This window comes from Bombyx mandarina, chromosome 11 (assembly GCF_030267445.1).
Source record: "Bombyx mandarina strain Sakado chromosome 11, ASM3026744v2".
Taxonomy (NCBI): Eukaryota; Metazoa; Arthropoda; class Insecta; order Lepidoptera; family Bombycidae; genus Bombyx; species Bombyx mandarina.
This window is the reverse complement of record NC_143218.1, coordinates 10,271,117-10,289,988: the sequence shown is the minus strand read 5'-3', so window position 1 is coordinate 10,289,988 and position 18,872 is coordinate 10,271,117. Positions and strand designations below refer to the sequence as shown.

Sequence of the window (18,872 nt, the reverse complement as noted above, 5' to 3'; positions counted from 1 at the left end):
CATCGCATAAGGAATATTCATCAAAGCAAGCTGGTGATATGTACTCGCAAGGACTCACAATATGAAATATATCATATATATCCATATCATCCGCTTGTTAGAAGATCTACCCTTTGTCGTTTACTGTAAATAGTTTTTTATTTGATAAAAATTGATATCTGCCGGCATGATTTGAACGCCAGCATAATCAGCAGTTTACTGGTGGTAGCACCTCTTGTGAGTCCGCGCGGGTGGGTACCACCACCCTGCCTATTTCTGCCGTGAAGCAGTAATGCGTTTCGATTTGAAGGGTGGGGCAGCCGTTGTAACTAAACATGAGACCTTAGAACTTGGCGTGGGTGGCTCAAGGTGGGTGGCGCATTTACATTGTGGATATCTATGGGCTCCAGTAACCACTTAACATCAGGTGGGCTGTGAGCTCGTCCACCCATCTAAGCAATAAAAAAAAATCGCATCACTCCATACAAGTACATCAAGTGTCTTACCCTTTTGGCTACGACGACTTAAGTAATTTATCTTGAAATCCACAGCTCAAGTATAATAGCCGGCAAACTTCTTGAGTATTTGTCGACGTAGTGGGGGTAAGTTCGCGCATGGTACACTCACGTGCAAAAACATTATTTACTCTGCGTCATAATGCTATTAAATTATTAAAATCAACATATTATGTATTTATTTATATATTTATTAGAACATCAACAAAAAATATAGGTTAATAATTGTAATAATTTTATCTTGGGGTAAAATAGATATTCCTTCTATTAAGTCAAAACTAGAGCTGTTGCCAGGTCTTGGTTCAGTTGAAGCGAAGCTGGTATGCGGTCTTTTTTTTTTGTCTATAATTAATTATTTTTTGAAGATATTCGATTCGTAGTAATCGAATGTTACTTTTTTCAATTACCAGCTTCCGATTACTTTCTGTTTTTTTTTCCATCTGAAGCCTAGCTCTTTTATAATTCGTCGTAAGCTTCATTCCGAGCCATTAAAATTTATATCTTCTTTAAATTTTTCGAAGCCTTTCTACGATACGGAGTTTCGCTGCTTGTTATGTAGTTATTATAATTACATCTTTTTATTACAGATTGAACGAAACTATCCATTCCGGTAACTTTCTTCTTCCCTGATCTTTTCTTACCCGGAGTCCAAAACACGGCGAGCAAGCCAGAGCCTTTAGCTTCGTTAATAATGCACCTAACAGTACTCACTGATGTTTTTCTTGCTTCCGAAGTCTGTTTTACTTTTTCCATATCATTCTTCCCTTGTTTTATAATGAAGCAATATACGTCGTACACAATTTTTCTACCCTTTCTTTTGAATACTACACCAGTTTGTCGCGGCATAATGTATTTTATATAAAAAATTAACAAACACTCAACATATAGTAATGGCAACAAAGTCAACAAGCAATTATAACAAATAACTTAACGATTAATAACGATAGACTTTTCACTGTACGCAAGCGTACTTTTGGGAGCAAGCGGAACGAGGCCGCGGTGCGGGACGCAAGGTTCGACTGATCTACCAATAACGCGCTCGATACGATTTCCCCTGCCGTCGCGCCTCACCCTCACCACCAAAGTGATCTAAAATTCGGTTGCTCCGCAGTCAAGGTCATTTGCTCAAGAAGTTTGCCGGTTACTATATCAGTTTATTATCTCACAATTTTACATTGACCTAACACAAAATAATAAATAAAACAAAACGGGACAGTGATACAATACACAACATTTTACATTTGTCGACATTAATCATAGATAGCCTACAACCCTATTCGGTTCGTAGACGCAGTGACGCCCGTACGGCAGTGGCGCGACTCGGGCCGAGTGTTCTGCACGTATAAACACGCTCGTCATCAGCCCGAGTACTCGATTCACATTCCAGTACACTAACATCACATAAAACAAAAGATCGATAATAGAATACACCAAAAATCATTTAAATTATCGATTACAAGACAAAAGCCGCAGTGCAGATTTAAAATATTACGACCGTTTTATAAAGTGTCTTCGATGGCAACATCGATATCGCATGGCGAACCGGCATCAACACTGTAGTCATAGTGACGCGTTTATGTTGACACTTTTTTTTTTTTGTAAATTTTCAAAATACCTACGTAAGTTGCAATGACAAAAACATTCTGTAATTTCAATAGCAGCTAGTGTTTGTGTCACATAAAAATGGGAAATGGAATGAACAAGGTATTTTGCAATGTTATATTTGTCATAGTAATTGTTTATGTTTCTATTCGACTGTTTTTCTCTTCGATGCGCCAATTACGTAATGGTAACGTTGAGGATCGTAGACCGTAGTTCGTATCGTATCGCGTACGTAGCCTGTGGCATCCGAAATATACTGACTTTTTTCAGTGTTTATCATGTTTGTGAATTTAATAAAAGCTTATCAGTATGTATAAATGAAAGATATTCTTATTTTATTTTTATTGACACCCACCACATAACACAAAGAGTACAACAAATACCTAATTATGAAGTTTAAATCCATAGTATCAATTGTATATTTGACTACTAAAATCAAATATATATTTTAATTTATTATATAAATATATTAAAATAATAAATAAATAATAAATTAAGTAATAAAACAATTAAAAGAAATATAAGTTTACTATAAAAAGCAAATAATTTTCAAGCGACTTTTAAATATATTAATCACTATATGAAGGCGTAATTGTATTTTCGAGAGAAGAACACTTTTATTTTGAGAAGCCACGTCATTATAAACAATCTGCCCTTTTACATGACATAGGCCCCTTCCAATACACGCCAAGAGCTAGCCACATAAATAACTATAAAACTATAGCAACCATAAACGAGTATCACAACAGTCCAGGAGCCATTGGGAACACTGTGGCCTGCAAGATTGATGTACTTCTTCAACATTGTACATTTCGTTCACACACTGAATTCATTTTGAAAATATAATTCTGATTATTAAAGATAATAAAGTATCTATACTTTCATACTAATTTTTATTATATTTTAAATGTGGAAGTATTTTTTTATAAATGCTTAGATGGGTAAAAGAGCTCACGTACCATCTCTGGTATTGACTACCGAAGCCCATCAACGACGTAAGTGTCACCATCTTGAGACACGAATTCTAAGTGTCAGTTTTAAACTACAATGACTGGCCTCACCCTTGAATCCGGAAGTCTGTATTTGTCTATATTTACGTACTATGGCCAACAAAAGTGCATGCGCTTATGTAGCCTCCTGTACCAACTGATCTATAAATCGACTATGTGAAATATGGAGCTTGAGCCTGAGCTTGATTTTTTAGCCCGGAAAAATACTTTTGGAATTACAAATCGAACGCGCGCCATCAATGAAATATGTCATTCATAAAAGTCATTAACTTTTATTTAGATCGCCTCGATTTCGACCCTGACCGGATCTGGGATCGGCTCCCGGTCGAATCCCGGCTAACTTTGTTGGAGATAGTTGATCTGGGTATAAAATTATTTCTTTTGTCTCGTATATGTGTGTTTCCGGTCCACCTAGGACAGAGTCAAAGCTTGCGGACCTTGAAATGGGATAATTTAAAAAAATCGTAGCCAATCAAGGCCATCTTTGAAAAAACTTTTTATTTTGATCCAGACAGATGTAGCTGTAGATTCGTTAAATAAAAATATATTACGAGTAAAAACAAAAAAAAAACAAAAATATGTATCCACACAAATAAACATAGAGAAAAGCTTTTTATCACAAATTAAGTTTGATATTCATAATCCAGCGTGAACCCATTATTGACTTACGTTCTTAATAAATTAACAAAAAACATTTTAATCTCTCTAGTAAACACATAATATAATCCAGCTATTGGCAACTGGATTATGCGAACGGCTTCATAATTAAATTGTTTGGTAAGAGTAATTGTGGTGTTTGAATTCGAATCTAAATTTTCGCGTCCGCCTTTTGGCTGATTTGAATATCGTTTTAGTACTGTTGACTACATCTAATGGATCGAACGCCAGGGAACTAAAGGCGTGAAGGTACCCATGTTCCAGTAACCATAACCGCTTAACATCAGTTGGCCGAATTCTCGTCTGCATATACATACATATTATTACATATTATGTATGTAGCAGCGGGCAGCGGCTTGTGCAATAAGCATTGCTGATGTTCGTGTTCGCATTGTCTGATTATCAGATGGGTCGTTTGTACCGATCTATAGTGACTTTAAAATTATGATCGCTGAGAATATTTTTATTCACTTCTGCAACTGATTAATTAAAATAGTGAATCACCGATGATGATAACGTCTTTGGTAATCTATGTCTGTAAGATTGTTTTTTTCTGAAAAAAATATTAAGGAGATGTGTAAAGTACAAACGTATATGTAAGTACTTGTAATTTTTTCTTTTATATTATGTGGTTTTATTAAATAAATCTACGTAGTTGAATACAATTTCGTACATAATACGAGGGCGGCACTGAAAATTTCGGGAATTAACGAAGTGACACAACATTCCTATTTAAAAATGTATTTATTGCTTTTCGAAGTATTCTCCGCGAAATTTAACACATTTTTCCATACGATGGAACCAATCATTGAAGCAACCATTCCATTCGGAAGTTGGGGTCTCCAAAATGGCCGTTTTGTAGGCGTCCACAGCTTCTTCAGGTGATGAAAATCTCTGTCCACGCAATTTATTCTTTATTTTAGGGAAAGTATAGAAATCATTAGGGCTTAGGTCGGGGCTGTACGGCGGATGGTCTAATAATTCTATGTTTTCTTGCTCTAAAAACTCTTTTGTTCTGTGCGCGGTGTGAGAACTCGCATTGTCGTGATGGAGGATGATGCGGCGGTTGCAGTTCTCTTTACGGAGTTCAGAAACGACCTGTGGCAAACAAATGCTAGCATACCATTCTGCATTAACCGTTCTTTGTCCCTCAAGAGGAATAGTCGTAACATGGCCGGTTTTGGAGACAAACGTGGCCACCATTTTTTTTGCAACACTCCGTGAACGAACAATTTTTGTTGACTTTAACTCATTTTCGAACACCCAAACTCGTGACTGGTTTTTTGTTTCGGGTTCGTACGCGTATATCCAGGATTCATCACCTGATACAATGTTGTATACAGCATTTGAGGATCCTGCGTGGAATCTTTCGAGAGCTCTGACGCACCAAGTAACGCGAGCCGCTTTTTGCTCTTCACAGAGCGAATGCGGTATCCATTGGGAAAACAACTTTTTTACACCTAATTGTTCATGCAAGATTATTTGTATTTGACTCATGCCAATGTCTAAAGTTGCCTGAATTTCGGGGTATGTCACATGTCGATCTTGCTCAATCAGCTTACGCACAGCATCAACGTTTTCTTGGGTGACTGCAGTTTTTGGACGACCTTGACGGGGATCATCACTGAGCTTGACACGTCCACGTTGAAACTCAGCAAACCAGCGATAAATTGTGGTTTTGGATGGGGCTTCATCACCAAATGCAGAAATCATCCGGTCAACACACTGTTTTTATGTTAAACCACTTCGAAAGTCATAATAAATCATCGCTCTTGAATTTTCTCGAGTCAATTCCATTTTCTCAACGACTAAACAAGTTTGACAAAACCTCGTGACAAGACCGAGAATCTTTTTTTTAAATAAATAAATGGTATTCGATTTTTAAAACCAAGGAGTTTTCAATTAAAAAGATTTTAATATGACAGGAACAGTGGAAATATTCCATTCCCGATACTTTTAGTGCAGCCTAGTAATGTACGAAATAAAATTTTGTTATTACTTTCATAATGAACTTAGGTTTCGTTACAATATATCCGTCGATGTTAACGTTATAATTTACTAATTTTTGGGTCCAATAAAGTATACCCTGCATTCTAATTGTATCACAAAATTTCGAACCTATCATTCTCACAGACGTGCCCCTAGCGATTTATTAACCAGATTGCGTGTAACGTATCGATTGATGACCGAATACTTTGTCACATTTTATGAGCCTGTTTGTGAAATAATGCCTTGTTTTTTTCATCGACAACTCGTAAAGGCTGGCAATTTGCCTCAAAGCAATGACTCCAAACGGATACATGTGAATGTTAATGAACTACAAACAATATATATTAGATACGGCTATCATTCTTGTATCGTAAAAAATACCATTAATCACTTTCATATTGAATCATTATGACGGTGATTAATGTGGTAAGGCGATGGTTTGCGAACGGTTGCCAGCAGAAATTCCGAGAAAGGCGATGATAATGATGCTACTGAAGTATTATTTTTATATTAACTATAACAATTTCCTGTACAAAATTAAGATACATCGCGACACATGGTTGCTTCGTATGCCTATATTGCATTATAATATTATCGCTCAAATAATTCATTATAGAATACGGGTAGAAGATTATTTTGTTCTTACGGTACATCTCACAGTTTTAAAACTATGTTTTTTATTCTTAAAGAGACAACAAACTGTTATAGGTTCGACATCGCTAATCCCAGAATATAAATCTATGCCACTTGCTACCTTGCTTGTTGAGGACTTTTAAAACATTTCGTGACAATTCATATAGATAATAATTATATATTGAAAACATTTAGTGACACCAATTAGCTTAGGTCGAATTTAAACGTACGTTGGACCTAGTGGTTTCCTTCATTATACTCGAGAGTAATGAAGGAAACCAGTGGAAGTAAGCCAAACAGACTGTAACAGTCCAATAATACTAAATCCGACAAACTAAATGAGTTCGCCTCAATGATAAGAGCAGGTGTCTTATAGGATTGTTTTCTTAACCAAGTCGTCCCCAGGAAAACACTGGTCCATCTGTTTACCCATCCAATATATTAGAATCCAAATTGAATTTTCTGGTCTCTGGCTCATAGTACTACTTTAGCCAAATTGGTTATTTGATGCTAGTAGCATACTTGTATTTATCTAGTTGTACTGTAATTCTTAGGAAAAACTGTCGAAGGTAATTAATGATTAATAGCTAGTGATTTCATGTCTCTCATGTGAAAGGTGGCGTGTACTAAACTAGCCATGATCCACTGCGCTTTCAACTCTTTTACAGATATTTGTTTTTAATATGAAGTACGTTAATTATGAGCTGATGTTGGGCTACTTAATAGATCGGCGGGGGGAAATCGTATTTTATAAAGAAATTCAAGATATTTTTTATCATTCTTTATTTACATTTAAATATGTACATATGTGCGATTTTCTTTCATGACTCCTTGCCATTTTGTTAGTAGTAACGTAATACCGAAGCTGAAGATTTTTTTTTAATTCTAGAAAATACTGCGGCAAGTAATTTGACAGTCCTGTCTTGTTAACCTAATTCCACCTAAATAATCCTGAAGATACCTAAGCTGGTGAATATCTGAGGGTGCAAGGACAGGGCTATATCAGATAGAGTGTATCTATTTAATGGTATGAAAATTAATCGGTTACAAAGAGTACGATCAAAGAAAATTTCCTCTTCTTTTTTAAATCTTACCCAAATACAAACAGTACAAACAAAGACTTTTTTATTTAATACAATATTTTAACTCAAAAACAGATACAAAAAGTACAACTACAGAGATTTTAACATTTCTATTATTTTTATTATACTTATAAAATACAAAAAATAATAGTTTAAAAAAACTTAAAAAATACGCTTGTATAGAAAATTCAACTAAAAAATATAAAATAATTTTATGAAAAAAAAAAAAGTGAGGTACGTGGTTTGTACGGTGGTACGTATTCATAACTATTGATATAAATATTTTATTGACAGATAATATAAGTAGAAGGATTATCATTTTGATAATATTTTAAAAAGCAAGTATGAAGCTAATAAAAGAGTATTAAAAAAAAAACGGATCTATTATTTACATTGCCAACATAAACGGCAGCTGACCAATGAATGCTCCGCGGTCAGCATAAGTTATAAAGCAATCATGCCTCGCATTGCACTGGCCATAACGAAGACATTTAACTGGGTAGCAAAATATTCTAGCCTGCTTATTTTAAGTCACGTTTCTATGATTCCACCGACGCATTGCTCTGCGAAATAGCTTTAATTAATAACGTTACAAATTGGTTATTTTCGTGAAATTGAAAATTACGGAATGTAAACTACGTTATACGGGAGAAGCGCGCCGATCGCTATCCGAAACTGGCTAAGGTCGATCACGAAACTTGAGAAACTTCCTCTGAATTGATTGATGTATTGGATATTAAAATTTGGGTGCGTTCAATTTTAATCAATTGCTTTCGATAAATATTTCATTACATTTTATTATGCAACGATTTAATATCCGATATATTTGCTAGATGGGTAGGTAGGTACTTAGCTTTTTACATGGGGTTGTAAAGGACTTTTTGGCGGGAACGCGAGGAGTGAAGTTGCGTAATTTGTTTTATTTTGTCTATTTTGTGTTTTTTCAGGTTTAAATGTGTAATAACGGTGGTTTATTAACTGTTTAATATATGTGAAAGTGCACAAATGTGGGAAAATTAAACAAAACCGTTGGACGTATCTTCTCGGGATCCTCCGAATGTCCACTAAAAAAATTCAATAAAGACCACCATTTTACTGAGATTATATATTTTCATCCCATAACATGTCATCTTATTACATTTCATTTCATCCCAGCTGATTCATGCCTCAAATTAATCATCTTCATTTCATTTCTCTCCATATTATCATTTTTCATAAAAATTTTAATTTCATAAATTAAAATAAGACATGACTTAAAGGTCTTAAAATCCTTTTTTTTTGGGAATGCAAAACTTTCCTTGTTTGTTTGTACAAGTATTTCCGCCGCATTCGAAAATCACTGAAGAGGACAGTTGGAGACATATTGTTTAATCAACTTATTTTTTCAAAAGTCTTAGTAAATTTTTCTCGTCTCTTTCTTTGTTTGGTTGTCAACAGATTTACTTGTTTTGTTTAGTAGCTTTTGAAGAGCTTTTACAATTCTAACAAAAAAGCTTGCTTGAATCTATATCTTTGGGTATCCGCGATCCTGCTCAAATTTCTATCATTGTCTATTACAATGACCAGTATAACCGCATGACATATATTCTTGTGTACGATGCATTATGTAACAAAGTTTAACAGGTCATCCTATCTTACTTATCGGAGCTACAGTAAACGGGCAGTCTTTTGTGATTCTTAAATTTCGCTTATAAGGTTTTGGCCTGATTGTTAATTCGCTTATGCTATAACCTAGCCCTAAGTTGAGTAATTGGGATCATTTGCTTTTTAAGACCTCGAAGGAGACGAAAGCATCCGAGATTGGTTAGTGAATTGTGCGCGCTCTCTTTCAAAGGTTTAAGCAAACGAACATCTCAACATCAGTTACCGTACCTATTTCATAAAACATTAAAGGCACATCGCTTTACGAATATCATCAATACGTTCCACCGTAAAGGCTCATTACACAGTCAAAAATAATAAGGTGATTTTTTTTTCTTATTATTTCTTTAATGGGTGGACGAGCTCACAGCCGACCTGGCGTTAAGTGGTTACTGGAGTCCATAGACATCTACAACGTAAATGTGCCACGCACCTTGAGATATAAGTTCTAAGGTCTCAAGTATAGTTACAACGGCTGCCCCACCCTTCACGGCTTCACGGCAGAAATAGGCAGGGTGGTGGTACCTACCCGCGCGGACTCACAAGAAGTCCTACCACCAGTAATTATTGATTGAATACAGAATGATTAAATACGATTCATTTTTATTCTCGCAACAATTTTTTCTTTATAAACTTTACGTATGTATGTACATGATACACATGGCGAAGGCAGCTTCATACCAGTCGTCAACGTAAGACTCTTCAAATTGAGTTTCGTATAGTCAATACAGTGACAAAAGATTTATCGTGCACGAAAGCATGTCAAGGAGCTTTGTAGAAGAAGGACACACGAGAATGACAAATACATACTAGTCTTGTAGACATTGAGTCTACGAAACAAGTTGAACGCGAAAAATAAACGCGTCTTCGCATGTTTGATTTAATAATAGGTATTTTTGTGGCCAAACTATATACAGAGTATTCATTTAAAATTACTCGTTTATTCTTAGTTATATCGGTTAAAAACTTTACACGTATCCGGATGATATACTTAGTCTGGCCATAAATACTGTTACAATTAAAAATAAAAAAAATATTACATTTGAATTTGGAATCTGTCATTTTTATATCGCAATCGCAATCGCAAGAGCAATCGCTCATTGAGTTTTCTCATTTTCGCGCCAATACATTGTACAATATTTTGCGATATTAAAATGGAGTGGGGTGATAAAGAGAACCGAATCGTTGTGATTGCATTACACAAAGTAGGTATGGAGCCAAATGCATTTTTTAAAACTCTCCATAAACTTGGTATTAGTAAAATGTTTGTGTACCGGGCTATTAATAGGTACAATGAGAGCTCCTCTGTTTGTGACAGAAAAAGATCTGGCCGTCCACGTAGTGTTCGTACGAAAAAGGTGGTCAAAGCAGTAAGGGAAAGAATTTGAAGAAATCCTGTCCGAAAGCAAAAGATTTTATCTCGGGAGATGAAGATAGCACCTAGAAACATGTCGCGTATTTTAAAAGATGAATTAGTACTTGCAGCCTATAAGAGACGTACTGGTCATTTCTTCCCTGATAATTTAAAAGAGAATAGGGTGATAAAATCGAAACAACTACTGAAGCGGTACGCATACGGAGGTCATAGAAAATTTTTGTTTACGGATGAGAAAATTTTTACAATTGAGCAACATTTTAACAACAAATTTGAGCAACATTTAAACAAAATGACCGTATTTATGCTCAAAGCTCTAAGGAAGCTTCCCAGTTAGTCAACAGAGTGCAACGTGGGCACTATCCGACTTCAGTGATGGTTTGGTGGGGTATTAGCTATGAAGGAGTGACTGAGCCATACTTTTGTGAAAAAGTATCAAAACATCGGCACAAGTGTATCAAGATACCATTCTTGAGAAGGTAGTGAAGCCCCTTAACAACACCATGTTCAATAATCAAGAATGGTCCTTCCAGCAAGACTCGGCGCCAGGTCATAAAGCTCGGTCTACGCAGTCTTGGTTGGAAACGAACGTTTTGGTCTTCATCAGAGCTGAAGACTGGCCGTCGTCTAGTCCCGATCTTAATCCGCTGGATTATGATTTATGATCAGTTTTAGAGAGTACAGCTTTCTCTAAGCGCCATGATAATTTGGAGTCCCTAAAACAATCCGTACGATTGTCAGTAAAAAAAATTTCCATGGAAAGAGTGCGTGCTTCTATTGATAACTGGCCTCATCGTTTAAAGGACTGTATTGCAGCCAATGGAGACCACTTCGAATAAGCTTTTTATACTTTAAATTGTTTTATATTTATGTATTAAACTAACACACTGTAAAAGTAATAAATGTTATTTGCAATAGATTTTTTTTTGTTTTCCTTTGTAACAATATTTATGGCCAGACTAACTATAGTACATACACATCGATAGTTACATATTGAGGAGTGAAAGGCTTTTGTTTGCGACGTTTTGTTTAATTCGCGATATTTATTTTTTTAATAAAAGGTCCGTTTTATTTCAATTTAGCATCAACGATTCGATGTATTTAATTTAACTTCAATTAAAATTAACACCCCATTCAAATAGCTGAAGAAGTTTTTTCGTAACGATTTTTTTCCAAATTTTAGTCTTGAAATGGCTATAGTACTACAAAATTCTAGAAATGTCGCTTAAACCAAATAGCCTTTCAACCCTCAATGTGGAAATCGGTATTAGAATCGGTTGACGAATAAAAGTAAAGGGGCCCTAAATTTTTCCCATTTACTAGATACGCTAAACGCAAACAAAACACAATCGAAACATCATTAAAATAATAATCACAAAAATTTCAGCATGAAAGCCGAATCGCATCGCTGCATGTGTTAATAATAAAGGGCAATGAAAAGTTTACTTTATAATGAGAGAAGTTAAGCCGTCGCCTATTCCTCGACAAAGTTATAGAGCTTGTTTAATGCGGAGTACCTACTTAATGAGCGAGGAACCTAGATTGCATAATGGTATCATTAGAAACTATAGGTATAGTGTTAACCAAAATGCTAAATGATGTAATGTATGTTAAACTAGTAGAACTGGGTCGGGCTTCGCTATAATGTATTCTTAGAATGTTTTCTTAGAACAAATCTTTTTCCTGGAGTGCGAACAATAATAATACCAAGTATTACCGATCGGATAAACGGCACGGACGCATTTCGTAGAGGACATATCAAAAATAGGATTCCCATAAATGTTTGGGGCGGAATTTCCATAATTCCTTCTTTATCAAGTAAAGCTTACAATAATAAAAGGCAGCAATGGCCAACATTTTGTTTGGATTTCCAGCGGCTTAGGCTTTGTGTTGATGAATTACGAGTATATGATATACCCAATACATATATATTTAAAATACGCTTAATTTATACACAAGTCAATTATACAAGATGAATGTATTTATACGAAACAAAGCTTAAAGATGAATATATACGACGTATTATACACGGCACGGCGACGGTAGTGTCTGCATAGAAAATGGCTAAACGATTCTACACTCACACGAGCTTGTTGACCTGAGAAAGATTTATTTTATTTTTTTACCTTTATTGATGCACAAAACAAATTACTACCATAGAAAATATAAATTTAAATATTTAATATAACAATCTGGATTGCAATTCAAAACACGTACATACAGAAAATTTATAACAACTGAACAGATGCTTAAATACCTTGTGTGTACACATGTATATTATACATACACACATAAGATTTAAAAAAAAAAGAATACATGTATTTTTTTTAATAAGTACGAATGTTTATTAGGTACTCCCCGGTCTATACGTGGGCAACTACAGAGACTCTAAGGACACCGTACAGCTCGAAAAGTACAAGATAACACACATACTATCCATACACGATGCCGCTAGAAGACTACACTCTGTAAGTACTCCGAACTTTTATCGAACGATTTTAAAAATTTTAATTAACCTCCAGTGTCAGGGTCCCCTGCACTCCAGAAGCAAGAACGAGTTTTTTTCCTACCTATGCGAGGCTATTTCAGCTTCACCCTAACATGTAGGTGAGCTTACGGGCCTCAAACCGGAAGTGTTGCTAACACTGACCCTAGCAAGAGCAGTGCTTCGCAGAATCTACCACCGGATCGGAAACGCGACCCACTGAGAAGATCCGGCGAGAAACTTAGTGGGGAAAGGAGGGAAAATAGTATTTTAATATCAGATCAAAATATTGTTGGTTTACGAATCTATGCTAAAATGTTTGTCGTTCGCGTGAATAGTTTACAGTAAACATCTAAGATTTATAATATAATAAACAAACCGTATTTTATTTGATTATGTTTTTGGTGTACCGTCGTTTATTAGAAGCCGTCTACTAAGTCATAGAAATATGGGCTTACATAAGGGTCGGCATGCTTTGGCCAAGCAGTTCCAAGTCCTGAGATACCTTAATCGCCAAGTTCCATAAGCTCTGATTTAAAATGAAATAAAGCACCCCGCATTCCCCAAATCACAGCAAAAAAAAAACGTTTACCATTTTGTTTATCATTCAATTGTTACTAGTAGTCGCCCGGTAGTCGAAATTCGACTATAATTATTAATCTAAATTATAAGTTTGAACATTATTATGGTTCTTTTGTGAAATAATTTAGTTCTATAATCAGAGATTTCGCTAAGGCTACACTATAGACAAATAATATTAAAGAAATCAATATTAATCTATTCCCAACTTGACCACAGACTTTAACAATAAACAAAATAGTATACCTATATGTAATGTGTTTTGTAATGAAACAAAGAACCAAGTTGTTGCTCTGCAAAGAGTGTGTGTGTCAAATACATGTTAGTGTGTGTAATGTATTCTTTATTGGTTTAATGTATTTTTTATGTATTATTTAAAATATATATTAGCATTGTGCACTCCTTCCTTATATTCTCTATAAGTGTGGGAAATTTCATACTCCTCCGTCCGCTCAATTTTCGTAAAAAGCGGCACAAAGTTTTTGCTTCACGTATTAATATATAGATAGTATGTTAGTACTAAGTACTATGCTATATTTTTAAAATGATTTTACACAAATGTTTTTAATGAAACTATTTAAATTACTGTTGTTTGTAATTTTTCAAAATGTTATATTATATTATTTTAGCAACTCCACTAAATTGTAATGTCGAGGGATCCCATATCTGCGTCAGACTAACAGTGTATCTTGCTGTGAATAAAGTTCATTATTCATTGCACCGTCTATCACTAGTCTAGGTAATTAAGTTAGAAGCAACCTCGGTATAATGCGGCTTGTTGATGAGTTTGACTCAAATTAAGGAGGGTCGTACATCGTATTAAAGTTGTAGCGCCTCACAACTGTTTAGAAATTCGAAAATCCCCTTGCTCGCGATAAATACATAGTTTAACATTTGAATGAATTGAGAGCAGCAAGGCTATACGCAACAATTAGAAAGGAAATTGTTTTGGACCAACTAAGCTATTTTTAAGGTATTGTAAATGTATATTCTATCTATGCTAGTACAAGCATTGATCTTCCCTATAATTGATTACGGTGATGTGTGTTATTTTGACCTGAATGCAGACCTTCTTAATAAACTTGATTGTCTTCTTAATAACTGCATTCGATTTATTTTTAATCTTCGTAAATCATATATCTTCCTATCGTGCTCAGCTCAAACTTCTACCGATTCGCCAGCGTCGTAATTTACGTGCACTGACGACTCTTCATTCCTTACTTATGTCGCCCGAACCTCCTTCCTATCTAACTCCCTATTTTCAATATCTTCACTCCAGCCATGAGCGGGCCCTACGTTCTCTCCATAGCCTATTAATTCGTTGTCCTACACATAGTTCTAGTTATGTTCGTGACTCTTTCGTCGTGCAGTCTGTTTGCTATGGAAAGCGCTTCCTCTCGAGATCAGGACTATTACTAACCGTTGCGCGTTCAAGTTAAGGGTTCGGCGAATGTTGTTGGAAAAGTTAGCGGAATCGTCATGAACTTATTAAGATGAAGTTATTTGTTAAGGAAACTTATTAATATATTCATTTTAATACTGTATAAACTATTACCTAGTCAGGTTATAAATTCTGTCACATGTTTGATGTAAAATAATTGAAACAAGTTTATTCATTATGTAACCATTCATATACCAAAATGAACTTAACAAAACATAGATTCTTATAACACTAAAGTTTATTCAAAATGACCTCCGTGATTTTGAATACAGGCCTTCAATCTGCGCGGCCAGTCGTCTATCGCAGCACGAACGAGGTCCATGTCAATATCGGCGGCTGCCTTAATCAAGGATGTCTTGAGTGACTCCAAATTGGGATGAGGCTTTGAGCACGCCTTTTCCTCCAAGTGTTGCCATATCTTGTAATCTAACGGATTCAAATCTGGACTGGAGGAGGGCCAGTCTTCGTGCCGGATGAAGTCGACTTCAGGCGCCGCCAGCCAGTCTTGTGTGCTCTTCACTCTGTGAGCTGGCGCCGAATCTTGTTGGAATACCCAGTGCCTGTTATTGAACATGGTATGAGAAACAGGTTCCACAAGGTTCGTCAGGACTGTATTTTGATACACAACTGCATTCGTTTTTACACCTTTCTCACAAAAATGTACCTCTGTTAAGCCCCAATAAGAAACTCCCAACTATACCATGAGCGAGGATGGAAAATGACCTCGTTGGACACGCGGAATACGGTTGCTCGCTTCTTCACTACTGTGTGCGTACACCTTATCATTTTGCTTGCTGTAGCTCTCTTCTGCGGTAAAAAAATTTTCATCCGAAAAAAGAATTTCCCTATATTTTTTTCCCGCGTACCGCTTCAACAAAGCGCGGCATCTCTTCAGTCTCAGGTCCATTAGACAAGCATTCAAACGATGTCCTGTTTTTCTTCGATATGCCCGAAGCCCTAAGTCTTCATTTAACACCCTTTTCACCGTGGTTCTGCTTAACCCCATCTGAAGGGCCAACAGTTTCTGCTTACGTTTGGGATTTCTTTGAATTCGCGCCTTCACAGCTTTTATCACTGCTGGAGGCCTAACAGACCGAGGGCGACCACTTTTTGACCTGTCATGTACACTAGAGTCTTCATTGTATCGTTTGATGGTACGATAAACGAATCTTTTGGTTATATTAAAATTTTTCAATATGTTAAAAATTTGAATTGGCGCGTAACCGCAACGATGCAACGCAATAACTGCAACACGGTCTTCTTTAAGCGTCCACTCCATATTTAAAAATGATTAAAATTCTTAAAGTATACATTTTTATTTTCATGAACAATTGGAAATTCGAATTCAATAAACTTTTTTGTGGCCAGCATTCTAAAAGAAAAGTTTTTACTGTGTGACAATACTTATGACCTGACTAGTTATATGTATGTATGTATGTATGCGTGTATGTATGTATGTATATGTGCTATGTATATACTTTTTTTGTGTACCTATGTATTTGTAACTTAATATAAATTTCATTCACTCTACACTACCTTTGGTTGACTGGTGGAGAATGCCTTAGGCATTAAGTCCGCCAATGTAAATTTTACATGAAGTGTAATAAATAAATAAATAAATATATAAATATTCGGTTCTTCACAGTTTATTTTCATTTTCATTTTATTTATTTCTTATTGCTTATATAGATGGACTAGCTCACGGACCACCTGGTGTTAAGTGGTTACCGGAGCACATAGACATCTACAACGTAAACTCCGCCACCCACCTTGAGACATGAGTTGTAAGGTCTCATTTTTAACAGTACAACGGCTGCCCCGCCCTTCAAAACTAAACGCATTTCTGAAGCGAAGCTAGGGCGGGTCACTAGTCTTAAATAAAACTGTCACAGTTAGATGCATTTTCATGTTCTGTTACAATTCTGAAAATCGTCCAACAAAGCTTATCGACATTACTTAAATTCTCTAAATTAGTGTTAAATATTTTTCTAACACTATTCGAGTTACACTAAGTGATTCTCCCCATATAAGTGTCGTAAGTAAATTGTTATAGAAAATCACACCGTGAATTCGTTTACCTTTAGTGATGCGTAATAGTATTAAAACTAAAAATATCTGCCAATTTAAATTTAAAAGACCGGACTTATTGCTAGTTGATAATATTAGTGTGTTACTTGATCGATTAGTGTATAATTGGAACGAAGTTCCTTACGGCAGGCTTGGAGGAGATAGGGATTTTGCTGCGCGACCGAACTGAAAAAAATGTGATAGTAAAACCGTAAGATAAAAAGTCCGTGGAATAAAACCGTTAAATGAGACGTGCGCAGGCGCGACAGTCGTATACACAAGCGAGTAGTGTATAATACCTTTCTCTTTCTCCTTCTTTTTTTTTTTTGGAAATTGTGTCGATTCTACATTAGCCGAAGGAACTTCGTTCCTACCTGGTGTCCCACGACACCACATTTTTCTTCTAAATTTAATGTTTATGTACCGCCTGGTATTAACAATTACACTGCCAAACAAAAATTAAGTAAATTTTTATTTAATTTACTGTTCATAATACTAAATTGTATGAAACGTAAATAGGAGAAATACGAGTATTTCACTTCCTTTCATTTAGTTGTGTGACTGACGAGGAGCAGTTTTGCATACTGAAGCGACCATCCGACGTCCGATTGAATATTCATGACAATTTGTTTCAAAGTTTCAACTTCGACGTAACCGCTCGCAAATTAAACCAGCTGGCCATCACAGTCAAATGATTCCGCTACGAAGCTGATTCAATATTTAAATGTATTATTAATTATTTAAAATTGTGCATTTTTAGGCGAAAATTATGGCATGCAGTGTATCCAATTCTTATTAGCATTGTCCGTGAGTCGTCCCGTTTTTATTTTTGTATTTCGACCATAGAAGTTTTACGCGTTCCTCAAACGATATTTATAAATATAAAGCAACAACTATTTTTGAGAGTTTAAGTGTAGGTTTCATACTTCAGTGTTTAATTGTCATTTGCATTAGCCATGACATCTCATGGCTAATGCTAAATAATTTTATTATAGGTATTATGTAATGTGATAGGTTAATAGAATAGGTGTGTTAAGGTTAATTAGCCCACAGCGAGTGTCATAATCGAATAGTGTGAGCCATGTTCATATTTTTTTTTATATGAGCAAAATTTGATTGTATAAAAAAAAAAACATCGCGTAGTTTGGTGAACGAGCTCATAGCCCACCTGTTGTAGAACTGTTATGAACCCCCCCCCCCCCCCCGCCTTTCCGACATTAAGTTTAAATCTCAATCATAATTGTATATTGGTTAATGGCAGTCTCACTCTTTGAAACCGGAATGCGAAGACTGTTTCGCGATATAAATGTCAAATTATGAGCCCCTATTGGTAAATAGTTGAAATTGTAACTAATAACCTCTTTTGTATTGTGATGATTGATTTTGATGCGATCTACGAATTCGCGGCAAAGTGCCAGCTTCGAAGCTGAATAAACTAGCGCGAGCAAGGCCATCTAGCGGAATGTCACTGACCCACTATTGTTGAATGCTTGCTTCAGGATATTGAACCTAAATGTGTTTTTGAAAATGTATTGTGAGAAGGTGAGAAAGCTGTACGTACATAGATTACTTTAAAATTATAAATAATTTACTGTTAAGCGCTTACGGGGGAATATAAAAATCACACCGTATCTGCGGCTCATCATGAAGTCGATTCTCAATAGCATCAAAACAGCAGTATTTTTGAGAGACATGCTAATAATCTGGCTTTTAACTTCATGAACGATGCATCAAATTAGAAGTTATAGTAAATTTTGTTTTATAATTCTTATTTAAAACTTCTTAAAAAAAATTCGACGTCCAAGAGTGACACGTTT

The 18,872-nt window shown here is 35.6% G+C and overlaps 1 protein-coding gene across 2 annotated transcripts in view; it reads left to right on the top strand.

The window, feature by feature from the left end:
• Nucleotides 1-1,803: 1,803 nt before the first annotated feature.
• The window catches only part of LOC114247644 (dual specificity protein phosphatase 22), a 41,932-nt gene continuing 24,863 nt past the window's right edge, over nt 1,804-18,872 (top strand). For both annotated transcript variants that reach the window (XM_028180648.2, XM_089731464.1), the window contains exons 1-2: nt 1,804-2,198; nt 12,835-12,951. In XM_028180648.2, the coding sequence (XP_028036449.2) occupies nt 2,178-2,198; nt 12,835-12,951 (138 nt within the window). In that variant the 5' untranslated portion in view covers nt 1,804-2,177. The remainder of the gene's footprint in view (nt 2,199-12,834; nt 12,952-18,872) is intronic.